Below are 27165 nucleotides of genomic sequence, written 5' to 3' on the forward strand. Positions count from 1 at the left end.
CTCCAGAGTGTACTGGAATTAACTTATAAGCTATTTTTTCATTTAGAGAAAATTAGACTCTAACAAAAGTTGCACATGTTTTGCATTTGGCACATTGAGACTTGTTAGTGAATGGCAGTTGTGTGAATAACTTAGTATATTTAATACTGCCAGTGAGAAAGAAAGAAATTGATCTTTTCCTGGTGAATTAGTATTTGTCAAACCATTCCGTTCTACTGAATAAATTACCTCTATTAAAGCCCTAAAATACTAGTAGGTTAAATGGCAGAGATAATAGAACTGACTTAATGTCTGTTAGACCTTTTTACTACACCCACCAGGACTGATTTAAAACAGTGGAATGCTTTCATTCAGACACATCATTTTTTTGCTGATTATATTGTAGAAAGATTACTTTTTGAAAGAAGAAATTATATAATGACTGAACGTAATGTAAGAAGGCTATGCGAGTTATCCCTGCACAACTGCAGAGGGCATTATTCTAATAGGCTCTAATGTCAATGGCGCCTCCTAGAGGTGTGCAGTGCAAAATTTGTCAGCCTTAATAACCCTTCCTCAAAAGGATAAATGGAGACACTTAGGTGTTCCAACTAACACAAATTGAAAATGAGCAAAAACGAAATGGTGTCACTCAAACTTTCTAGAGAAATTTTAGATGAAGAAAATAACCTCTAAATGCTTTGTAATTTTATTTCTTGGAAGATATTAATTACCTAGTATTGTATGCATAGCAGAAGAAGCTGAAATTGAGACATGCACTCGACCATAGCCAAAGGTGGAAAAGAGTAATTAACATCTTTTACTCATATTTCTCTAGGAATCTAAAGTTGAAAAATTAATTTTCTAGCAAGTCATTGGGAAATTTTTTGTAAATTGGTTTGTCATTAAAATGACTCTTAAACATAAAAGATTACTTGGGATAATCCTCAATGGACTTGATACCAAGGCCCATCGTGGGAAGAAAGAAAATGACCCACTATTTAGTTGGTATTACTTATCTAAAACTATGTCTGAATTTTATACGAAGCAAACTATGTCCTTTGGTGAAACTGCAGGATTAGTTGTAATAATCAAGGAGGAAATGTTACAGTATTACTAAATTTATAGCAACCACATGATGAAGCAGAACTTTTAAATTATAGGTTTGGGTGGAATTGGGACAAAAGACCTGCATTGGCCTCTGTAACAACTGGTGTAACAATGTGATAATTATCAACTACACTTTAGCCCTCATACCCTCAAGTGTATTTTAATGAATAGATTAACAGGGAGCAAAAAAGAAAGGGACTAACATTTACAACAGGCCTATTTTGTGCCACCTACTGTGCAAGATACATAACTATTACTGATTCATGTAATTCTCATAATCACCCTAAAAAGTACATGTTGTTCTTCTACTTTATATGCTGAATTTCTATAGGGTTATAAATGCTCATGCTCGCCCACTTAGACCACCAAGTTATTTTTAACTCAAATGTTGTGCTATTTCTACCATACAAGGATAACTCTCAAATACAGCATAGTAGGTATAAAACTTAGGGTTATTTTGAGAAAGAGCAATCATGATCCTATATAATAAAGAGGTAATATGCAAATTGACCATCACACCCACGCACAAGATGGCTACCCCCATGTGGTCACAAGATGGCCACCACAAGATGGCTGGCAGGGGAGGGCAGTTGTGGGTGATCAGGCCAGTAGGGGAGGGCAGTTAGGGGCGACCAGGCCAGCAGGGGAGGGCAGTTGGGGGTGACCCGGCCTTCAGGGGAGGGCAGTTGGGGGCAATCGGGCCGGCAGGGGAGCAGTTAGGCGTCGATCAGGCTGGCAGGAGACTGGTTGGGGGTGATCAGGCTGGCAGGCAGAAGCAGTTAGGGGCAATCAGGCAGGCAGGCAGGCAGGCAGGCAGGCAGGCGAGCGGTTGAGAACCAGCAGTCCTGGATTGTGAGAGGGATGTCTGACTGCCGGTTTAGGCCTGGTCCCTGAGATCGGGCCTAAACAGGCAGTCGGACATCCCCCGAGGGGTCCCAGATTGGAGAGGGTGCAGGCTGGGCTGAGGGACACCCCCCCAGTGCACGAATTTTGTGCATCGGTCCTCTAGTACTTAATAAAGGGACTATAATTATAAGCAACAAACTCTGCCTACTGATCAAATATTATTTGCTGTGGTTGATAATGATCTAAGTAAGGTACCTTACCCATTTTGAAAGCTCTTTGGATGCTGCTTAATAAAAAGATTCTTCCTCATTTCTTCTTTGCTCAACTTACTTTAAGAAATTATCTTTGGAAATTTGTATTGGTCATGATGATCATTTCTATAAATGTCACATTTATACTTCACACTTTCCCAAAATGTTCATGTGTGACAGAAATGTTTGGTTTGGACAAAGAGTTAGAGACATGGAAATAAAAAAATGTCAAAGTAAGATTTGATACCACTAACTGGAGAAGGTATATATGCGTAGTATAAGTAATAGGAAGCCTGTGATACTTTTGCTTCAATTAAAATTTTTTTCAATAAAGTCATACTTAGCTTATACTGCCCATATTTCATATTATTCAAAGACAATAGCAATCTGCACATTAAAGTAAAAATTAATGTTAAATTTCATAGCTGACTAATAACTTCCCTGTGTGGATTTTCATACATTTAGTAATGATGCTAAAACTAATAGATAATATTTATGGAGTACTTATTGCACATTAGAGTGCTCCTCAAACAGTATTGCATTTAATCCTTGAAACAAGTCTGTGAGCTAGGCATGCTTGTCTCCACATTAAAGAGGAGGGAGCTGAGCTTAATGAGATTAAGAAACTTGCCAAGTTACACCAGGTAGGCTGATGTCTAATCTGGGCATTGGCCAAAGACCATGATTTTAACTACTGCTCTAATTTGTTTATAATTAGGTATTATTTTAGATAATGGGTTTTATTTTTTAAATAAGCAGCTAATATTTGGAAATTTCTTCCCACTATAGTAATTTTTTTCCTTATAGGGAACCAAAGTCCTGCAGATGTTCATGTGGTACCTGAATCCACGGCAAGTCTTTGATCTTTCTCAGGAAGGGCCGAAAGATGCGTAAGTCTGGAAATACCCTCCATGGTCCGTACTATTTTAGGCAAGTGACAAGGACTTCCTGCTTTGGCATCAAGCTTCGTTATTCGGTTGCCTTGTGAAACATTTTCTAACTGTCTCTCATCTACTTTCTCATCTGTACTGTCCTCCCCTTAAAACTCTATCTGATGTTTCCCCTCGCACTCTTCATTGGGTTAATTCCCTTCAAAGCACATTTTACAGTTATCTCAGTGAATATTTTTTATGTGGTTGCTGCGTGTGTATGTGCAACTGTAGATTATGAGCAAGTCTGGGAATTGAGAGGATCCATCACTTTTCTATTTATGCATGAACAACTTTGAACGTGTACATTAATAAGAATGTAAGTGTGTCTTTGTGGGCAGGGGCCATATTTGTTTATGAATATACTTATATATATTTGAATTAGAGGTTGTGTATGCCCATCTTGGAGAGATTGATTAATTGATTATACCTGTGGATTCCACATCAGAGTGGGGGAGAGATTTTAATTTCTGCTCAATCCCTTCAATGAGCTTCTCAGAAATTTTATGCACTGTTTTTGTTAGAAGTGTTGAAAATCAAGTCTAGATGTAGGTGACGTATATCTTATTTCTTCCCGTTGGAGGAAGGCAAGAGTGGGGACATTGTGCTGCTTTCTGATTCCCTTTGTAAATCCATCTATTAAGATAGCATGAGTTTCATCTGACAATTTCTAGAGAAATAATATTTCTATAGGAAATGGGTAAATTATATATATCTAAGCATGCAGAAGAATGTTAAATATAAAAATTTCTGCTTACATTCTCTTAATCTATGAACATTTTTGCCACTAGAGAGTGCTATGAGACTTCTCTATGTTTTTCTGTATTTGGATGTGCAAATCTGGTACTCTGGCTTTTACCCTTTTAGATGCTTACTTAAGATTTTATCACTTTAGACTTTAGGTAGACACTTCATAGCTAAACATAAAGAATATGGAAAGACAGGTAATAGTTTCAGGAACAAATAGTATTTGATTTAAATAGCTGATACTTTCTGGAACAGAGCCATTAACGGCTTCACTTCGGCAAACATTTTAGCAGGCAGGGTGGTAACACTGCATTTTCTCAAGAGCCAACATGAAAAACAAAATGATCTAATTTTAAGCAGGCCAATTTAAAATAAAGAAAGATCAGTAAATCTCCCCTCTTTAGACTGAGATGTATAAATGGGGTCTGACTGTGAGTGAGGTGAGAGGTATATGGAACTGTGGGTATGATAGTAATGCTAGTGGGGTACCCGCCCCCGGCCTCTCTGAAGAAGTTTTCCTAGGAACAAGAGTGGGAAGGTTAGGTTTGAAAAATAAATAGATCCATGAAAAGCTTATAAAATATAAGGAGGATATATATAAGGCCTTTCGATTGTCAATTAATGATGGTTTTCTTTGAGAAAGGAGAGGGGAGAATGATGGGAAAAGAATAAACAGAAAGGAAGTCAAACCACTGAGGAAAATAATGAGCTAACAGTAATAGGAATTATGGGATATAAAACTCTAGGACATCCTAAAATCCCCTTCCAGTGATGGCTATTTAAAAATTATGTTTGCTGCCAACATCTGATCCAATTGTTGGGAGGCAGTCCTCTTGTGATTACCTGGTAACTAGTTTTGATGATCTTATTATCTTCATGATAATACTTTTCTACAGGGGATACCCCTCATTTTTGCCATGTGTTTTCTCTCTGCTATGGCAAGTGATGTGCTCTGCTGTTAACTTTTTCTTCTATTTCCTCCACAGGCTTGAGTTGTATAGAAAAGTACCAAATCTGCGAATTCTGGCCTGTGGTGGGGATGGAACGGTAGGTCCTTGAAATAGAATCCAGTTCTCACCCTTATTGCTTTCATCTTTCTTTTGTTTTCCTTATGACAGTTCTCTTAATTCATTCCCACCTCACAGTCTTCCCAACCCCCTGAAACATTTGTCTCCCTCATGTGAATTGTGGCCCCTCGAGGTTAGAAGGGACTCTGTTATTATCCTCATGGATTCAAACGGGGATCTTTCTAAATTGTTTCACTTCCTCAACTCTACTATATCCTTCCCTGTTCGACAAGGTAAGGAGGTGGTCAGATCATCAGAATGAAGATTATAGATGATGAAATTCTTTTAAAAATACAAACTGATCTATTTCAATCTCTTCTTAATATTTGGTCACAATGGTTAAGGAGAACTAGGTGTACACAATTGAATTATTGTGATTTTTTTTCCAGTGGAAATAAAACTTAGATTATTGACTAACATTGGTTTGCCTTCAAGATTATCTGTTTGTTCCATTTGTAGTCATTTTTAAAGAAAAGGTGGAATTGGGCTGAAGTTTAATGTGATGGTTATATTACCTTCTGTTTTTGTGTCTTATCTATTTCTCCATTTGCCCTCTACTTATGCCGATATATTTAGCAAAGGATAGAAATGGAGAATCATGACATGTAGGTTCTGCTGCCCAGTGTCTTTTCTTCTTTATTTGGGGTCTGCTCTCATAGAACCCAGGATCTTATTATGCACTATGTATGGCTCTTCTCTAATTTCTCTAATTAGAATATTTTATTCTCAAAGTAGCGATGAAATCTTCTAATAATATCTCTCATAGCACATGAGCACTTAATGCAACATTGCATTTGCATTAAATACTAATAAATGAAATTGGGGAAAAATAAGTGATTCCACTGGTCCCTTAAGATACTTTGTGAGAGGAAAATGTGTGTGTGTGTGTGTGTGTGTGTGTGTGTGTGTGTGTGAAAATAGTGCTTACCATTCTTGAAGATTTCAAATACACATTGTTAACTTATAAAATTTATTATTAAGTCTTACAACAAAAAATTCCAAACCTATTTCACTTCGTTTAACCCAGTGTTTTCCAAAATTATTTGACCATGGAATTTTTTTCTCCTACAATACCAATTAAATTTCAATCAATTGTAGTGTTTTAGGGAGATATATTTAGAAATATGATAGTGTGGAATTTTTCCAACTATCTTTAGTAAGAATTTTATCCAAACAAATCCTCTGTGGAGAAAAAGGTATTATTAATTAAATTAATATATAATAAGTAAATTATATATTAATTTAATTAATACACATAGAGTCTTCTTTCTAGCGCAACCATCTCCCATTTAGTTATCTATAATAATAAAAACATAATATGATAATTAGACCGGACAGCTGAAGGACCTTCTGGACGAAGGTGAGGCGGTAGGGGCTGAGGCAGAGGCGATTAGGGGCGATCAGGCAGGCAGGCGAGCAGTTAGGGGTGATCAGGCAAGCAGGTGAGTGGTTAGGGGTGATCACGCAGGCAGGCTAGTGGTTAGGGGTGATCAGGCAGGCAGGCAGTGTGGTTAGGGGCGATCAGGCAGGCAGGCAAGTGGTTAGGGGCAATCAGGCAGGTAAGCGAGCGGTTAGGGGTGATCAGGCAGGCAGGTGAGCAGTTGGGGGCATCAGGCAGGCAGAGTGGTTAGGGGTGATCAGGCAGGCAAGCAGAAGGGTTAGGTGCAATCAGGCAGGCAGGCAGAGTGGTTAGGGGTGATCAGGCAGGCAGGTGAGTGTTTAGGGGCAATGAGGCAGGCAGGCAGGTGAGCGGTTAGGAGCCAGCGGTCCCGGATTGCGAGAGGGATGTCCGACTGCCAGTTTAGGCCTGACAGGGATCAGGTCTAAACCGGCAGTCAGACATCCCCTGAGAGGTCCCAGATTGCGAGAGGGTGCAGGCCAGGCTGAGGACCACCCCCCCTGCACGAATTTCATGCACCGGGCCTCTAGTCTTTAATAAAAGGATAATTAGACCGGACACTACAGTTATCTTGTGTGACCCTTTACTACAGTTATCTTCCTTATTTTATCATCTACTTGCCTTCCTATATGCTTGAAGCATCCCACTCACATCTTTTCTCCTCTAAATCTCAGTGACAGCAGCATACAAGCTGAGGATATGGCTGGTGTTCAGAATTCATAGTTCTTCCTCTTTCTTAAATGACCCTGACCTCAAGTCCACTTTAGCTACCTATTCCATCTTCATATTTTGGGCTTCCTCATTGACTGGATGCTCCACCTCTCAAACTTCCCCATTACCCCCTGAACCTCCCACCACCTGACACCCCCACCCCATGCTACTTTCCTCTTCCTTTTCTCTACTCAGCAGGCATGTGTAGGAGGCAGTGCTCTAGGTTATATGGTATTGAGGTAGTCTCTGAAATTAGATAAGTATTTTAAAGTATAAAGGACAAAGAGAGAAGACAGCCAAGTTCAGACACTTGTAAAATACCTATAATTATGGAGTCAGAGCCAAAATTTGAAAGGAAAATGAGAAGATAGAAGTAGAAGGTAGTCTTTTCTGTCAAGAAAACAAGCCAAAACAGGATTTTCAAGAAAGAGAGCATGGCTATATCTTTAAGGAGAGACTGGAGAATGATCATTGAATTTAGAGACTAGGAAATAATTTGGTGGTTTTCAAGAAAAGAGTTTCAATAGAGTGTCTGGGACAAAACCCAGAATGGTGAATAAGTGGGACTTGGTACATTACTAATGAATCCTAGCAACCAGATCCAATTACAGTATTGAATATCTATGAATACACTATGGTGTCATTAATATCCTTCTTGACTTGTAGACTATTAGGTTCTCCTACTTTACTTATCTTACCTTTTCTAGCATTTCTTCTTTATATGTACCATAATTAACATATATTCCTCAAGGCTTAAATATAACTTTTCTTTTATGTTAGGGACCTTATTTATATTCCTAACTTCAGGTTTCACATCCTTCCATGTAACTCACCAATGCATTGGACATTTATACTTGGGTCCCTTGCAATAGGCATTCCTGAAATAAAAGTAGTATATCTATTCTAGAGTTGATGCATACTTTTGAACTAAGTATTTTTGTCAATAATGACCCATATAGTCCAGTCTCAGAATCAAAATTTTGCTTTTTTGGTAACATATAAAAACTGGCAAGATTCCTTTTATTTTACCTTGTTAAAGTAAGGTTTTTGGTGAATGAGATATGGGGTTTATGAAATATTTATCAATGTATATGATTGGTATTTTTAATTTTTATCAGTTTAGAACATGAAATTTAAAAATTTTTACTGGGGGCACCGTTTATATAAAAAACTGGTTGGTGCATGAAAAAAAACACAACACTCTTGGCTTGAGACAAATGAAGTATAATTCTTGAGAGCATCATTTTTATATTTGCTGTAAGGTATTTAACTTTGAGTTAACATACCTATCACTATAGAGGCTGTCAGAATTCTGTCAGTATAGTGACAAGGTTCAAGGAGGGGTCAGAAATGGAATATTTTTGACTGATTAGAATGAAGTATATTAACCACTAACCATATTAGTTTAAGCATAAAAAAGTATTACTTAATATTAGACATCTTGCATGAATTTGGAAAAAAGTTCTTAGGTTGCAATGTTAGTTTAGTTTTATGTTATTAACAAATGCAAGGAGGCGGAGTGACGCGTCTCACCATGTTGCACTTGGAGGTGGAAGAGGAGGTTCTGCTACTATTTCTGTGACCTTGAGCAGGTTTCCTAACTTCTTTTGAGACATTCTAAATCTTCAAAAGGATACATTTGGATCTCCAAGTTTCTTTACAGCTGTAGCATTATAATAGCAGGGATCATTGCTGATTAAGAGAACTATAATGTAAGCCACATTTTAAATATTAAATTTTCTAAAAAGCACTTAAAAAGGGTAAACAAGAAGTAGGTGAAATCAGTTTTATAATACAGTTTGTTTAACCTAATATATCCAACATATTATCACTTCAGAATGTAATCAATATAAAAGTCATTAATGAGCTCCTTTATGTTCAGTTTGCACTGTCTTTGGAGTCTGGCATGTGTTTTATAATTATAATGCCTCCAGTTTGGATTAGCTGCATTCTATTGCTCAATCAGTGGCTGCAGTTTAGGCTCTTTGTACCTGACTTTGTCACATAGCTGAGATTAGCAAATGCGCTGCTCCCAGCTTTAATCTCTAAGCTGAGCAAAAACTCAGCTAACTCAAGAATGACCTCCAGCCTTCATGTTCATAAACTAGAAATAGTATTATTTCTGCGGTCATGTGTTAAATTTGTGTTCTCTCCTTTCGTGGGCCACATCGCCACCCATCCAGCTCTCCTTGGCTGTTACCGGCTTAAATATTGAACCTAGACGCTGAGGCGCATGCACCCTCCTCTTCTGCTGGCTCCTTAGTGAGACATGGTCCTTGGCTCTGACCTTGATGAGCTGAGCTGGGTCAGCAGGTCCATCTGTAACTATGTTCATGTCTTTCCAAAAGCCTGGAATTAAATTGACTGTAGCCACCCATTTCACCCATTTCATGCTAATTTCTTGTTCAATTGGCTTCTCTAGATATGAGGATACATCGTAAACAGCAGGCATCCCCCTGCCCTGACTTACAGCCCCAGCAGGGAAGAAAGTATAGCATTTTCCTTTAATGGACAGGGACTAGCAGATCATGCCAAGCCCCTCTGCTCCCCCAGCCTCAGCCTCATGCATATGTAATGGGATGTAGCCCATCCTTTCTCAAGAGGAAGCACATGGTACACCTCAGGAGTAGTCATTGTGAACAAGTGAGTTTTCTGTTTCAAAGAGCTCATACCTCTGCCCTTATCTTGATTTCTTCAGGGCTGATTTTAAACATTTCCTTTAACACATGGTGACTTTTTAAATTCTTCAGTGCAAATATAAATTAAAACATCAAAGGGAAGAATCACAGTGTACATGTTAGTAAGGGACACCCAATTGTTAAATACTGTTTCGATGATCTTTCAGAGTTCAGAAATGGCTGTCCTCTCTGATTTCTCAGTATGCGTATCCTCCATTTTTCGGCCTGCCTGTGATATAAGAAAATGCAATGTATGTCATGTGCAATGATTTCAATTCACTGTCCTCTCCACCCGTGAGCCACCTCTGATGCTAGCATACTGCAGAATGAAAATAGTGGTCCAAGTGCACTTGGGGAGCATCCAGTGACAGCTAACGCTGAGCATGGGCAGCAGGTGGCAGCACAGGCCAGCTGCTGCTGCAGTGGCCGCGGGGCTGCTCAGGGACAAAGCCCTTAGGCGTAGCTGCTATTCTAGATCCTTCAGTCTCACTTTTCCTGACACAAAGGAAGGAAAAAACTCTGCAAACTGGAACATGATTTTACCCAATCCAGATAATTTCCGTCAGTCGTGGTGGAAAACATGCCAAGTGCTATGTATCCCAATTAATTAAATCATTGAATTGAAGGGGTGCTAGAAACGCTGGTGGAGACTTGGGGACATGTGAAGGCCCAGCAAACACAGCCCCTGCCCACGAACCTTCTGTCTGGACCTCTCATGAGCAGGTTTCTGGTTACTGGGAAGGGAGAGCCTCCAATAGACAGCTGTGAGCCCTGAGATCTTTTAGCACTGTTCTGTTGCATGGAAGTTACAGGACCTGTATTCCAAAGTCATTTGAAAATTATTTGTATTTAATGCACTGTGAATGCACCCCCTAACTTTCTCATTGAAGTATTAGTATTCTTCCCGTCATTTAGGGTTTTTCTTTGCAGGCTCATTTGCAGGTTCTTCCCGTTCTCTGCATCACTTCCTATCCCTGTCTAGGAGTGTGAATGGTTTCAGGACTCTGGGACTACTTTTCTGTAGGTGGCTAAGGCTCCCATCCTGAGGACATGTCAGGGTGTTTCGGGTGTCAGTGAGCTGGTGGGAAGTTGGGCTCACTATTACACAGAGGCTTTATCCCTCCAGCCCCAGCTTTCTATGGGCGATGGCCTCAGGTCCTGGTTCTTCACATTCTTATCCCAACATCTTATTTCGAAGAGGGAGCATGGTTTCTACACAGGCTCCTGCCAGCAGGGGGTGCACCTTTATTCCTCATCATCAGACAGAAGCCAGACTCCTGGCTTCCTCTGCTTGCACCTTTGCGTTTTCTTTGTTTCTGGCTCAGGAAGAGTTTTTTGTTTGTTTTGTTTTTTCATTGTAGTGTCTATAGTGAAATGGGATATTGAAAGTGTGAAGTCATAGCATGCTCTTGACGGAGAAAGGAGAGACAAATTTCAAGTAAACATAAGAAAAAAGTTTCTAACTTAAATCTAGCCCAAAGACACTGACTGACTTGTGAGTACAAACCATAGAGGGGGGGATTAAGTGATCATCTCTCAGAGAAGTTTTAAAGAGCTTGCCTTGTTTTCCCTTCTCTGAATGGGATGTTGGATTAGATTCCCACTAAGTTCCCTTGCATTTCTTCTGAGAGTCTGGTTCTATCCAGGACTGTTGGGTCTGCATTCACAGCGATCCCTGATTATTGGGATTTCTGAGTTTCACATCCCTTTTACTGCCCCCTTTTTGTAGTTAATTGGAGATTCCTCCTTTTACTGGGTTTTGTTTGTGCTTTTAGCTGCACAGGAACAATATGTAGCAGTCACCAGTCATATTTTAGCACCTGGCATTTTCCTCCCCTTTTACTTCAATATTCAATAGCAAGCTTTGTCCATATTGCCTGTAAAATATAGAAGTGCTGGGACTGGACCTAAGGAGTTGTCTAGGAGCAAATTGCCTCTCTTAGGGGAATGGAGGGACTTTTCACACTTGTGTGGATCTGAATTTCTAGTTCCCCAAACTGGGTATGCCTTTCTGAAAGGTTAACACTACTTTAGTCTTCCTGATGGACAGGCATGTTTTTACATCCTGGGAAATATTAATTGCGGAGAAGGGGTTTTAGATGGAAGTCAGGAGACCTGATAGGACTCCGACTGCCACTTCTCATTATTTAGTCTTCAGCCAATTATATGACCTTTCTGCACCTCAGTTAATAAATCTGCAAATTAACTTATTTGAATTGTTATTTGAATAAGCAACTTCTAAGTTTCTTCAGTGCTCCAAAGATTCCAAAAGTACATGCACTGTCTACAGGACGGTCAGGCCATATCCAGAACCAGGTTTAGTTCTTTATTTCAAGGTTCTCTGAACCAGAAAGGCTAAGCGGTTGGTCTTTGGCATTTGGCAAGCCTAATTTTGGATGCCAGCTACCACGTAAATGATGTGGTATGAAGAAGGACTTGGACTTTCCAAGTCTCAGTTTCCTTATCTACAAAGTGGAGATGAAAATGACATCTATCTCATAGACTTCTTTTGAAGTTTAATGAGACAGTTCACTGGAGAACTTTGCTCAGGGACTGGCCCATGGAAAGCTCACTGTTTTTGTTCCTCATGAGCTCTTTGAGAGCAGGCCTGCTACCTAATCTATCTTAGCTCAGCTCAGCTCATTTATCTCCTCATTTCAGTTGCTTAGTTCTGCATTTTATATGTAGCAGTGTGCAACAAATGTACTGTTACAGTACAAATTTCAAAAAAATTTTAAAAAACATGACCCATACAAATATAGAATGAATTCATGTCAAAAATGTATTTATAATGCAATACACAGATTATGTATTATAGAATTGTTCACTTGAAACCTACATATTTTATTAACCAATGTCACCCCAATAAATTTAATTTTAAAAGGTATTTAGTGCTTTAATGATGTAACCAAGAAGATGATAAAGCTGCTTTGTTTTTTGTTTTTGAGAAACAGAAGAAAAGAATTATGTGGCTTATACCAAAATAATTTTCTAAATTTGAGTCAAAGTTGGTTTATGTAATCTTTTCAACATTTGTCTCTCTGTAGGACAGAAATCTTCAAGTTAACCTGTACTTATATAGTTATTAGACAGGCCTGTTAAACACTACTCTAGTATGGCATTGTGAGGACATTCAAGTTTGCTTTTGCTCTTTTCAAGTTTAGGGTAATTTTCCTGAATAGTTATAATAAGACTAAATCTGAGAAAAAGATTAAACAGGAATATAATTCTAGTACATAAGTATCTATTTTCTGCCCAAACTTATAATAAATACTAGGTCCAGCTCTAATTATGTTTCCATAGTGTCTCATTTAGGGGGATACAAGGATATTTAGAAAAACAATAATTTCTAAGATGGTAGTATGGAGATTAACCATTTAATTGGTGCTTACATGGGCCATGCACCATGTTAAGGGCTTTATATATATATTTCTCTCTGCAAACAATCTTGTGAGGTAGGTATTATTAACTCCATTTTGAAAATCTGGTAAATGTGTCTCAGTGATGTCAGATAATTTAATAAAGATGACAGGGCCCATATGAGCCAGAATTGAAATTCAATCTGGCTCTAAGTCCTGTATTCCCTCCAGTGGCATGTGCTATATACCTCCCTAAATTTTAAACTCTTCTAAATTTTAAAGTAGACCTCTAGTTAAACATACAGACAAATGGGTGTAGTTTTGCTTATATGACAGAGCATGTACAAAATGGACCTTTTCCCTATAAGAGACTTGCCACTTTGAATCTGCCTGAGATAAGTGGTCTTTCTGTTCCCTGGCTGCTGGATTAAAACATATGTTTTAGCCCTAGCTGATTTGGCTTAGTGACTAGAGCATCGGCTTGAGAACTGAAGGGTCCCAGGTTTGATTGCAGCAAGGGCAAATGCCGGGTTGCAGGCTCAATCACCAGTAGAGGGCGTGCAGGAGGCAGCCAATCAATAATTCTCTCTCATTGTTGATGTTTCTATCTTTCTCTCTCCCTCTCCCTTCCTCTCTGAAATCAATAAAAATATATTTTTTAAAAAAACACACAAAAATATGTTTTAAAGAAAAATAAAACCATTTGATTTTGCTCTTTAAAGCCGCCTCCCCTCAGGTGGTCTTCCTTGTAACTTACCTGTCTTTCTTATCCCTCTTCTGGCCCCCAATGTGTCCGTAGGTGGGCTGGATCCTTTCTATTCTGGATGAACTGCAGCTGAGCCCTCAGCCTCCGGTTGGAGTCCTTCCTCTGGGGACTGGGAACGACCTGGCTCGGACTCTCAACTGGGGAGGGGTAAGAACTCTCTCAGGGGCTGCCCATGGTGTCCAACAGCAGGCTCCCCAAACCCACACATGTTCTAATGGAAGGGGAATAAGTTAGAGTTGAGAACCAAAGCACCCATGAGCCACGATTTTATCCAGTAATGTATAAGCAGCTAGAGAAGAAGGGAACATTTAGGATTAAAAAGGGGGATTAGTACACAGGCCTGGGGCTTTTTGAGCTAAACACTAAGACAGTGGGTGGGTTGTCCTCAAGTCTTCATGTAAAACAACCACAGACTTGAATTAATCCTGACCCTGACCCTGGCCAGGATAGCAGCTCTGACTCGGATTTACAATGCTTACTTTGGGAAAGTTATGGCTTTTTTTTTGAGCATTTGGTTTCTCTGGTCAGTGTCATCATGGGTTTGGCTCTACAGGTAACAGACTGTCATTTGCACCGTGGAGCCAATTTCAGACAAGCTCAGTGGAGGCAGTTTCCCTGTCACCAACCAGCCATTTCATTACTTTTTTTTTTTTTTAATAGTACTAAGTAAGAGGGCACAATATGCTAACATATGCAGCCTACCAGCTTTTTATCTGCTCATATGAGACCATTGCCTGGGCTGGGTTCCATGAAAATCATCTTTAGATACTAGACGATATGAATCTGGCTTTTGGGCGAATTAACCTCACACAGGAGATAATTATCTTCAGATACTAATTTGACTTTGGGTGAATGAATTAACCTCCCATAGGTCTTTTTTAAGTATAAATACAGGATGGGGCAAAAATAGGATTATAGTTGTGAGTACTCAAAACAGAGTTTATTCTTATATTATTCTTTATTATTTTCCATATGAATAACTGTAAACCTACTTTTGCCCCCCCTGTATTTACATGAGGTAACTAGTATATTATCAATGTTAACTCCTCTCATCCAATCAGTGACTTGACAGTCCTTAATAATCTTGCTGTCAGTAATATATGCTCAAGGAGTAAGAGTTCCCAAACAGGGCTATTCCTCTGTCAGACTTGCCTGAGGTCATGGGAGGGATGGTGTCCTATTACAAGGTTAGGGAGAGGTGAGTAAAATGGGATGTTAATAGAAGAAATTGTCTATCAGAGGCTGCTTTGTTTCTTTTTTCCTCTCCTCCCACCCCCAAATGCACTTCTTCTGTGCATTTCACAAATCCCTTTAGTAGGAGGCCTGGGCCGGTGGGGGGGGGGGTGTCCTATTTTTACTCTGATGAAAGCAGCCATCCAGCAAAGCCCCTAAACCTACCAGCAACTATTGGTTCTCAGTGTAAGCAAAAATGATTCCTCAGCTCAAACCAGCTAGAATTAGCATTTCTGTGCACATTACCTGTGACTATTGTGTTAAGTTCTAAGTACCTGGAAAAAAAGAGTTTACTCTCCCAGCCTTGCTAATTACAAAACAAACAGAGAACTGTAGCAGAGGGCTCTTTCTTGCACGAAATACCTTTGGCTATACTGTTCATTACTCCAGATGCCAATGGATGTGTTCGTTGGTTCCTTAGGGCTACACTGATGAACCTGTTTCCAAAATCCTCTGTCAAGTAGAAGATGGGACAATTGTACAGCTAGATCGCTGGAACCTCCATGTGGAAAGAAACCCAGACTTGCCTCCAGAAGAGCTTGAAGATGGCGTGTGTAAGGTTAGAGAATTCTTTCTTCAGCAGAAAGGAACCCTGGAGCATCTGTCATGGGAAATACATTTGTGGCTGGAGATTCATGTGCTGATTTCTTCCTGTGAGATAAAAGGATAGTGTTAGAGTTTATGGCTACAGGGCTATGCGTCCAACATTACCCAATGATTCTACCCCATGGGTTTCTAAAGACCTAGGTCTCTACCTGCTTCCATGGCTCAGGGAGCTGTTCTCTGTCCTCATCTTCCACACCAGGAACACATGTATCCATGTTCTAATCTTTCAAGTTCATTGCAAACTCTTAACCTAAGAGAAGATGAAATATATATATGTTCTGAAGCATTGGGGATATGATCTTTCAAAACAAAGATAGCCTTCTGAGATTTCTGGCTTGATATCAAATGTTCCTAATGTTTAGGAAGTATTAACTAAGCCAATTTCATTACTTACATGGGACTTGAAGATGCCTACATAAATGTTTTGACTTAGTGCTTTTTCTTCAGTGATTGAGCTTTTTATTTCAATCCAAGACAAACCAAGGGGCACAGTTGTAAATACTCTAGTGTGGAGCTTCAATAGAAGATTTGGTTCTAAATTCTGTCCTCAATTTCAGATAAATTTGGTAGGTCGCCAAGTAACCACTTCCTCCTTATTATTTCCTACTTCTTTTCTATGATAGTGTTTTCAAACTTTTGTATGCATAAGATTCTCCAGGTGTGCTTATTAGAAATAAAGATTAAAATACAGATATATGTTCCGGGATAGCCCAGCCCCAGAGAGTTTCATTAGCTAAATGCAGGGTTAAGGTCGAGGTATCTGTACTATAACCAGCATTAATGCTATATTGGATTATGCCATTGATTGAGACCAAGATTCCATGGAAGTTTCAGCCTAAAAATAGATTGAACCAGATAGCATTTTAGACCAACTAACATCCACTTATTCATTAAAACATGTTTTGCCTTGGTCTTCATTTTTCCCCCCACCTAAACCATGATTTAGAAATTATAAGGTTTTTGGTAGATATCATGATTGCTCAGTTGATATTGAGTTCATTATGTCACAATGTTTTTTAAATAGCATTTATTGTCTTGGAATATGATATGTCTTTCTAAAGTATTAGAATACAGAAATTGGGTAGAAAAGAGCCAAAGTAAAAAGAAATGTACCATATGGAAATGTTAAGGTCCTCTCCCCACTAAACTTAGAATGGTTAGGCCCTCAATAGAAGTCTGTATTTAAATCTCTTCCCAACAGCTCAAGTAATGGAAAGACTTCTTGGTGCAGCCAGGAAACATTAATCCAGATAATTAAAAGCCTATGAAAATGGATTTTTGAAGAGACATGTAGGAAATTGGGGTAATTTTTTCCTGGAAAATACGAATAAGAATTTAATAACAGACTAAATTGGGATATTATTTATCGGATGGTGGCCAGATGTTCCCCTGAGTTATCAGTGAATGTTAAGACACGGGTTAGACTTGTAGCCAAGAAAACATAAATGGTAGAGACGAACATATCTGTGTTCTTGGCAGGATCACCAACCCTTGCTGTCATTATAAGGATGGTATTTTGTTTAAGTACAGGAACTGGACATTCTCAAATATGAAGCCAGGAAAATGAGACATGATTTTGGCATTGTTCTGTGTGTTTAGTTTCTCTCCCTCTTCTCCAGTTAGTTATAACCATTTCTAAGGACTGATTTGACTTCTGAATCATTATAAGCTCTGGCTCAGGGTCTTCTATGAGGGGTTCATTCTTTATTTACATTAGAGACCCAGTCAACCCAATTTCTTTCTTTCTGTATTATATATCTCTCTCATTCTCATTTCATTTTCTATTCTTGGCACAACGTTCATTTCATTTTTCTCTTACTGGGACCAGGTTCTCACTCTCATCAAATACAAAATCAAGGGGCACATGAAATACTGTAATAAACTTACTTTTGGAAATTTGAGGGTTAAACATGTATTTCTAGTTCATTTCTCTCTGGAGGATAAACCTGGTCATTATCTGGAAACATTATTTAAACTGAGGTAAAATTACCTATCTGTCTACTTTAATGTTTATCTTCCATTCTGAGCTATAGAAGGTAAAGTGAAAGAACCACTATTTCCCTTCTAACATTTCCCAATGCTTTTCTAATTGTTCTAATATTGACTGCAGCCTAAAAGCCACATTAATTTTGCAGTTTTAATTCATGATTTTAGTTTGTGTGGTTCTCTGTTTTAATCAGCTTGCAGCAGTAACAGCCAGTGACCCAGAGGATTCTGGGAAGGAAAGCTAAGGTTGGGTGTGCATCTATCTATATATCTGTGCTCACATATTTCACAGTCATATAAAGATACAAGGTTTGAAGAGGGGCAAGGGGTCAAATATATGGTGTTGGAAGGAGACTGGACTTTGGGTGGTGAGCACACAATCGAGTGTAATCTGAAATTTACCTAATATTATTAACCAATGTTATCCCAATATATTTAATATAAAACATACAAGATTTGGTAGACTAACTAGGAATCTGAAGAATACTGATCAACAAATGTATATGTACATATCTGTTTTTTCTTTTTTCCCCTCTAGATTGAGAATAGCTGAATGTCTCCAACTGCCTTATTTGCTTATATGACTCTTGTCAAAAATATTTTTTTGAAAGTAGGTGAAGGGCAAACAAATAAAACATTATTCATTTTAAAATGCAATATTAATATGCTGAACATAATTCTTGAAAAAAGTGTAGCCATAGGTTAAGTAGGTTTAGACATGATCCTTACAATTTACTTTCTAAGTTTGAACAGTGAATCATTGTTCATAAGTATTGCAGATATGCACCCTTCCTCATGATAAGAGTCTCTTATTACAACATCCACAGGAATGGTTCTCGTTTATTAATTTGTACTTGTATCCCTTGTTTCCTATACTATTTAAAATAATTGGGAGTACTATCTGATTTGATCTTTGACTAATGAATTAATTAATTTAAACACCCCCATTCCTTCCATGTAAACACCTCTACCTGGAGTTGTGACTGATCTCTAGTCCAGAGATAGCCCCAGAGACAGGTGTCCGGCTTGAACTTTATTTTCCTTTCTGCTGGGTTGCACACGACTTCACCTCTACCTTGTTCACTGTTGCAGCTTCCTCTGAATGTTTTCAATAATTACTTCAGCCTTGGATTCGATGCCCACGTCACACTGGAGTTCCATGAATCCCGAGGTGAGGACAGCGTTCCATTTACATCTCCCAGGGAGGAAGTTTCTAGCAGGTGTTTTCCATGTTCCCTTTTGTTTGCATATCACTTACGTGTTGACAGTGTGCTTCCGTGTTTTTTCTTTTTGTTGTTGTTGTGACCTCCCTGATGACCCTGGGAGCTAGACAAGATAGGAACTTAATACAAATAGGACCCTGAGACCATGTTGGTTGGGGTTTCAAAGATGGTCAGAGACGAGACCAGAGGTACGCTTGGGACGGCTACTCTAAATTTGACTAGAAACTTTGATGTTAGTGAACTGAGAAATAATAAAGTTTCTTTCACTCAAGTCATTGGGATACTCACAGTTTCTCAAGCTACCAGTTGTTATAGTGCAACATTTAATAACCCAGAGCCATTGAAATCTGGTAGCAAAACAAAGAAGCCCTGCCTATGGGCGCAAAAGTGACATTAGGCATCTTAGGACAATAGGGGACTATGGTGGTTTGGGTTGAAAGAAAAGGGTGTGATGGTGATTGGATTAGGTTCAGAAGGTGCTGCAAGTCCTCACTGGGTGAGGTAGGGAAGTGAATAAGGCAAGAGTGGTCATTTAAGCACCAATATAAATGGAGTCAAGGATTGGGGAAGCAAATTATTTTTGAAAGAGAAATAATGATGTGGTTAAATATTTCATCAGAACTTCATTATGTCTTCAGAACTGAGAAAGTTGAGGATTTTTGCTTATGCTTTGAAGCTTTAATCTCTCTCAATTTCTATTAATCTCTCTTTTTTCTCTCTGAAGTTCTCTTCTTATTAATATAACTATAGTACACATCTCTGTCTATGCCTGTATCCATAACTATAACTGTACCTAGTGCTTTGTCAATATGTTAATCTATAACCAAAATACTGCTAAACTGCAGGGTAATAAGTAACATGTAAGATAAAGGTCACAAATGAGGATTATTTTTTACCGTTTTTCCTCCATCCAGATTCTGCAAGAGCATACGTGGGTTTTAACTCATAGAATTTGAAAAACAGGGAACCAAAAGCTAGAATTTAAATGTCCCTGTTCCAGTAATAATGTAGGGAAAATTCTGATCACATTCTTACGCACTAAAGGTCAATAGTGCAGCAATAGGATGAAGGCTGTTAGAATACAAACTAATAGTGAAGTCCCAACCTATAATTTTTTTCATGAATCCATCAATTTTGGTAAACCTTTTCTTCCTGGATTCATGAGGCTTCAAGGATCAAATGCTGTGCCAAATAAAAGCAATACTGATTAAAGATGGGCTGTAGTTTGGTCATTCTCTCTGATTAGCCAGAAAATCACAGCTAGACAGGTTGGTTGATGACAAAACCACAGATAGCAAATACCCAAATCAGAAACATCACCACCCTCCCATCTCCTTACAATAGACAATTCTTAGATATGAGATAGTGAAAGGGTCCTACAAGGGGACCAACACTTATAACTGGTTGCCCTTTCTACATTTGAGGAGAGTTAATTTGGGGAACTAAATGGAGATCCCTTTGACCATTTCTTACCCCATATTTCCTCCTCATATTCTTTAGGAGACTCTGAATCTGGGCTTCCTAATAAAATCCTTATTTTCTTAGCAATACTTATAAAGTAATACAATTCATTAATGCATGAATCTTCCAAAATAGACATTCTGGCATAAAAAGAGGCCTACGTGAGTAAATGCCCGACAATGAGCTCATTCAAGGGAACCTAATATTTGGTCTAATTAATCTGGAAGTTCTCTTGATATGTTTCCTTGTACTATGATGATACTTCTGGGCTTCAGAGTGAGAGGGGGCATCAAGGTAGAAGGACCAAGCTTAGAAGAGAATTCTTGCAGGAAAATGACTTTTTATTTTATTTTATTTTAAGCTATGGGACTATCTCATTTTAGGAGGAATATGCAAATTGTGGTATATATGTATAGATACATAGTTTTAAATGTGAGTATTGGTTAAAAGATACTAAGCATTAATTTTTGAATAGTTTATTTATGAGGCTTAGTTTAAGTGCTTTCATGCAATATGAAACATTTGCCCTGCAGGTAAGCCAGAGCCCTTGAGGAAAACCAGCCACTGCAAGCTGATAAGGGAGAATTAATGTCACCTAAGAGTAATAGCTACAATATTCATGAAGATGATACACAGCTGGTACAAAATAAATGTCCACAAAATATTGCAACCAAATTTGGTTGATATACTTAGACCAGGGATGTGAGCTTCTTAGTATCTGTTAATCTATTCATTTTTTCCATTAAATGAAATCATTATTTACTATAAAAAGTATAATTAGTCACATTAATATTCTTCTTTGAAACTGTTTTTTGTTGGTTTGGATTTTGCCCATATACTTTCTGGGATAGTCAAGACATCTCAAGCTTGGCTGCAAGGAAAAGGATAGTGAGGCCACATTTTCAGTAAGGGTGAATTCACTTATTTTTCTTGGTAATGAGTGGCTGTTCTCAAGCCAAAAAAAAAAAAAAAACACTTCACAGTTGAGACTTCAAACTGTTCTCAAACACAATCACTCACAGTTTGAGACTTCATGATAAAACTTGTTTGTATAAAATACTTGGAATGTGACTGAAAACCTCATGAGAACCATTGTAAAAATGAGCTTGGATAGAATAACCTATTAGGTATCAGTAAAAAATAATATAGTACTTTAAGTTGGGAGTCATGCCAACCAGCCTACATGAAATAGGAAATAGATACAAACCTCACTAAGGTAGAAGTTTAAAAAAATGTAAAGGCAAACAATTTTTTGGCATAGTTGTAAAATAGTCCTTCAAATCGATATGGGACAAATGCAGATTATAGCATTGCTACCCATATTATATTTCTTTTAGAAGGGACAAATAAAGTGACATTTACTTTGAGAAAGTTTATTGGTGGAATTATTGTATAAATAAATGCATTTAGAATTATCAGTAGAAAATCAAGGAATTAATATAGTCTTAACACTTTGATTTACTTTACATAAAGAGTGGAACATTTGAATAATTTGGGTTTATATATTTGATCAGAAAGATGGTATGTTTCATTTGATTGGAAAACAGATGCTTTCTTATTCTTCTCAACCACTGTGCATGGTTGAATTGTTGCTGCCTGGGTATCAGAAAGTTTAATCATTTGAACAGAATTTGGAGATATAGTAGGATTGGTCATTAAATTTTCAGTGGGAGTCTTATTCAGTACTTCTATCATTATTGCATTATGACAGTGCTTGAGGACATACATTGAAAAAATTTCAATATATAATGTATAGGGATGTTAACAATGATTATGGGTATCAGGTGGCAAAGTCAGGTCTCACCCTGCCAGCTGTATGAACTAGATTGTCATTTGCTTTGGACATGAAAGATATTAAACACTTCAAACTTTCAGTCTGAGATTGGATGCTTAAAATTTTCTGCTTCATTGAAATTATTATTCAGAGGAGTCAAGCCTTATGCTACAAGGTCAAGGACATAAAATTATGACTCTAGAAGAGGCAGTATTTAAATTTGATTTAGGAGTTACTATTTGACTGAATATATAGAGACATGCAGATCTGCATATTTCAAAGGATTATAAATGTTTCATGATTCATGGAGAGAACTGGCAGATTTCTTTTAAAAATGTCTTGTTTGCAATGGCTTGCTAAATTTCATTGTTACCATCACTGCAAAGGACTCACTTTCTGGCTTTTGTCTAGACTTGAAGGCTCAAGTATAGTCTGCCCTTGAGAAACTCACTGTGCAAGATTCTCTGTATGTAACCTTCTTTTCCATCCTGAATCTCTGCGTGGTACCTACTCATCATTCAAGATTCAAGTTTACCTGCTTCTGGAACATTTTTCTGATCATTTCCTTTAGGTGTAACCACCACTTCATCTCATACAGACATATTTTTATAGCATATACAAAATGACATTTTAGTTTTCATTTTCAGACCTGTCTCCTCCACTCCAAACTCCAAGAGGGCATAAGACAATGTCTCCTTCCTTCCTTCCTTCCTTCCTTCCTTCCTTCCTTCCTTCCTTCCTTCCTTCCTTCCTTCCTTCCTTCCTTCCTTCCTCATCTATGAAAGAATATAGTTTACTTTTAAATATAATAAACTCTTAAATCATATTTTGCTTAATTTATCTGAATTACAGTATGTTTCCATCAGAACACATAGTTATGAATTGATTACATGTATGCATGTATTCCCTATAACAAATAAATCAGTATTACATATTCTAATAAAATAATTTAACCCATTTTCTTCTCTTTTTTTTCAATTACAGTTTACACTCAATAGTATTTTTTATTAGTTTCAGGTGTACAGCACAGTGGTCCCAGTGCCTAGTCCAATGACTGTCTCAATAAGTGTTTGTTACAGGAATGGAATTTTAATTGGAGAGATAGGTCCGCATACAAAAGATAACACTAGGAAGGCATATACTGGTATAGTACGGGCATGGTTAGTTGTATAGGCAGTAAATAACATTGGAGTTCAGTGGGACTGTTGTCAGGGGAAAGGTGCCTGAGGAAAATTTTCAGATAAAGGAAGAGAAAGGAGGAGTGTAATTTTGACAAGAAATAAATAGATGAGGGCATTTCAGACAGGAAAGAAAAAGTACAGAGGGATAATGAGCTTGTGATAGAGATAAGTTAGATGGCCAGTTATACATAATGAAAGATTTTTGTGATGGTGTTAGAAAAATGAAGATAATGTTGTTAAAAAAAAATATATGCCCTGAATGGGAAATAATGTTGAAAAAAGCAAAAGATTTTTAAATATACTTTATTGATTTTTTACAGAGAGGAAGGGAGAGGGACAGAGAGCCAGAAACATCGATCAGCTGCCTCCCGCACACCCCCCACTGGGGATGTGCCCGCAACCAAGGTACCTGCCCTTGACCGGAATCGAACCCGGGACCCTTCAGTCCGCAGGTCGATGCTCTATCCACTGAGCCAAACCGGTTTCGGCAAAGCAAAAGATTTTTAAAAAAATACACAATTTAAATTGAAGATGCCAATGTTATTGTAGGCATAAATTTTGGAGTCATTTATGTATCTCTAACCGAAGTCTTAAGATTGGATAAGTATTCAATGAAGAGAATATAAAAGATGTGTGAGTTATATAGGGTTCAAAATGCTTATTGATTTTTATAAACATAGTGTTGAAATTATGTTTATGAACATTTCCCTAATATGCAGGACCAATTACAGGCAAAAATAGGGTTTAGGATCCCATTCTTATGGCACGCATTTAATTGTGTTGTGCATAAGGACGAAATTAATGTGTTAAATCAATGGAATGGAGTGTACCCAGAGCCTCATCATCATTATAAATGAATTACATCCAGAGCCAAATCATTTTGATGATTTAGATGATGGAATTTGGGAAGTTGGAGCTAATGAGACTTAGATGAGATTTTTGGATTTTGAGTTGATAATATAATGGAATGAAACCTTTGGAGACCTTGAAGGGAGTGAATGTATTTTTCATATGTGAAGGATGTGGATCAAGGGGGCTATAAGGTGCATGATGGTAAGTATTTTGACCCCCATGACTTTTGTCATTTGGGTTCTGCTTGTTGGTGGTTTTATTTTATTTGGCAAAAAGACTTTGTAGATGTTATGAAGGTTAATAATTAGCTGATCTTAAGATAGAAAGATAGTTCTGGATTATTTTAGTGGGACCAATGCAATAACATGAGCCTTTCAATGCAAAGGTGGAAGGTGGAACGGAAGTCAGAGTGATGTGGCAAAAGGAGAAGTCAGATAGATTCAAAGTGTGAGAGGGACTTGATGCGTCCTTGCTGGCTTTGACAATGCAGGGGTTATCACAAGCCGAGGAATGCAAGAGGCCTTTGGAAGTTGAGAATATACCCTAGCCAACAGCCAGTGAGGAAAAAGAATCTTATTACTGCAGCTGCAAGGAAATATATGTTGTCCATAACCTGAATGAGCTGGGAAGTGAATCCTTCCCACAGCCGCTCAATAAGAGCTTTGTAGGCTGACACCTTGATTTTGGCCTGGTAAGAGCCTAAGCAGAGGACCCAGGAGAGAACCCAGAGAGTTATAAGAAAATCAATGAACATTTTAAGCTATCAAATGTGCAGAAAACTAATACAACTAATATTGGTATCCAATCAGATTGTAAATAGGTTAATGGCATAGAAATACACAGTGTGTTTGGATCTCCCTATCTCATACCCTCTTGTGGAAGATGAGGATGAAATCTAAGAACTGCAGCCATAAACCCTGGGTACTTCCACTATTGGGGTCTTCAGGTACTTTGAGGATCATTGCCTTTCTTGAGAGTGGCCTTTCATGGTTGACTTCATACCAATGAACAGACACAACTTCCTTAAGGAGCAAGAGATCTTAAACTTTCTTTCTGGCTCTTTCCCAATTCTGTATGCCCCCTTTCCTTGATATAGTGGGGTCCACATTCCTTGGTCCTCCTCAAAGTCATATCAGTTCTTATACATACACAGAGACATATTCAGCCACTCCACCCCTTCCCTTTAATAGCCAGAATGGTGGAGTACTGTTGTTTATAGGCTCTTGTCTGGCCTGGCTTCTGTAGGGAGTGGCACAGCTCTTACACTAGCAAACATCTCCCTTAGCTGCAGCCAACCTTGCTTCTCGGTTTGATTTGTGCTTGGAATAGGGTAGATGTAAAAATAGGAAGAGAGTCAGGCTCAGTTTGGGAGTCAATATAATGTATGGGATGGAGCAGAGAGAATAGTAGAATAGACCTCACACATTTCCTTCCCCCAAGGCCAACTCCCTTACTTCTTTATTTTATATCTTTATTTTTTATTGAGGTAAACATTCACAGAACAAAATTCACCATGATAACCAATTTATAGTATATACTAGTAATTCAGGGTTTTTAGTATAATCACAATGTTGTGCAACCATCACTATTATATAATTCCAGAACATTTTCATCACCACAAAAAGAAACCCTGTCCCCACTGAGCAGTACCTCTCCATTTCTCCCTTCCTCTACTCACTGGCAACCATTAATCTGCATTTTGTGGCTATAAATTTGCCTCTTCTGGACATTTCATATCAATGGAATCGTACTATATGTGTCCTTTTATGTATCTTTCTGACACCTCTCTAAATGCTAGTGTCTTGATAGGTCTCTAGTTTTAGAATTACTTATATATATAATCAGCTTTTATCCAGTTAAATTAGATCTGAGGTGACTGTTTTAATCAACTGTGTGAGTAAAATCACCAAAAACTCTGTTTACTTCTTAATTCTAGTCTTTTTGCGTCTTATAGAACAGCGGTGGCCAACCAGTGGTCTGTGGGCCACTGGTGGTCCATGAGGTCCGAAAGGTTGGCGATCACTGTTATAGAACATTTTCAATCTCTCGAGAGAAAAAACACACTTTTTTTTTAAAGGAAAGAAAGCGTTTTCAGTTCTTCAAGACTCATAGGAAAACCTCATGAAGATGTGGGTATTTTCCAAACCATACATTATTAAAAAAGTAAATGTTAATAGTTGGTATATGATTCATTTAGTAGCTTTGGACATCGGTGCCCTAAAAACTTCATTGCCAGGACTGTGGGTGTCATTTTCCATTTCTCATTATAAGTTGCTCAATAGCTGGATCTGATTTTGTTTAAAATGAGGGCCTATGTACCTACAATAAATTGCATGGCAATGAAAATTCTCATTTTGCCTCTGAGTTAATGCAATTGAAAATGGTACCCAGCCAAATCTGGGTCAAGAAGGTTAAAAACAACATGCCATTCAGCAGCCAAATTTATCCTGAAGAAGGTCCAGACCATAGAAAGGGTCAACTCTGGGGCCAGCAATGGGGATCAAGGAGGTAGAGCACTTAGCATCATGTTTACCTTGTTTTGATTTACTATATCCTATAAGTTAACCTTTTACATTTTGTATTATTTTGTTTCTAGGGTTATAGTACTTAATTTGGTAGAAGAGAGTGAATGATTAAGGAGAGGTTTAAAATACAGGAACTATAAATAGATGAATATAACTATCAAAAACCAATCTATAAAAATACCACATTTTTTGATGTTTGCAAACCTCAACCCAGTTTCTATGTCTTATGCTAATATTTGTCACAATCATGAAAATAATCTAATAATTAATTGTCCAGAATTATTTTCTGAGATTTTATAGCTTTTATTCAACCTAGTCTTAGTGAATGATCTCTGCTACTTTTCTTCATCTAGACAACAACTTTTGGGATTTGCCATTCAAAAATAGGGTTAGGACTTGGAGTTTCAGCTAGTCAGCCAGTCTAATGAGAAATGACTTGGAGGAGACCTAACTCTGAGAAGGGATTAATGAGCATGCTGAAT

The 27165-nt window shown here is 38.1% G+C and overlaps 1 protein-coding gene across 2 annotated transcripts in view; it reads left to right on the forward strand.

The window, feature by feature from the left end:
* DGKI (diacylglycerol kinase iota) overlaps positions 1–27165 on the forward strand; it is a gene marked incomplete at its 5' end in the record, with an annotated part of 400686 nt that overhangs the window by 215225 nt on the left and 158296 nt on the right. For both annotated transcript variants that reach the window (XM_079786744.1, XM_079786745.1), the window contains 5 exons: positions 2994–3076; positions 4849–4909; positions 13876–13989; positions 15497–15634; positions 18760–18838. In XM_079786744.1, coding sequence (XP_079642870.1) covers positions 2994–3076; positions 4849–4909; positions 13876–13989; positions 15497–15634; positions 18760–18838 — 475 coding nt within the window. The remainder of the gene's footprint in view (positions 1–2993; positions 3077–4848; positions 4910–13875; positions 13990–15496; positions 15635–18759; positions 18839–27165) is intronic.

Source organism: Cnephaeus nilssonii, assembly GCF_951640355.1.
Source record: "Cnephaeus nilssonii genome assembly, chromosome: 12".
Classification (NCBI taxonomy): Eukaryota; Metazoa; Chordata; class Mammalia; order Chiroptera; family Vespertilionidae; genus Cnephaeus; species Cnephaeus nilssonii.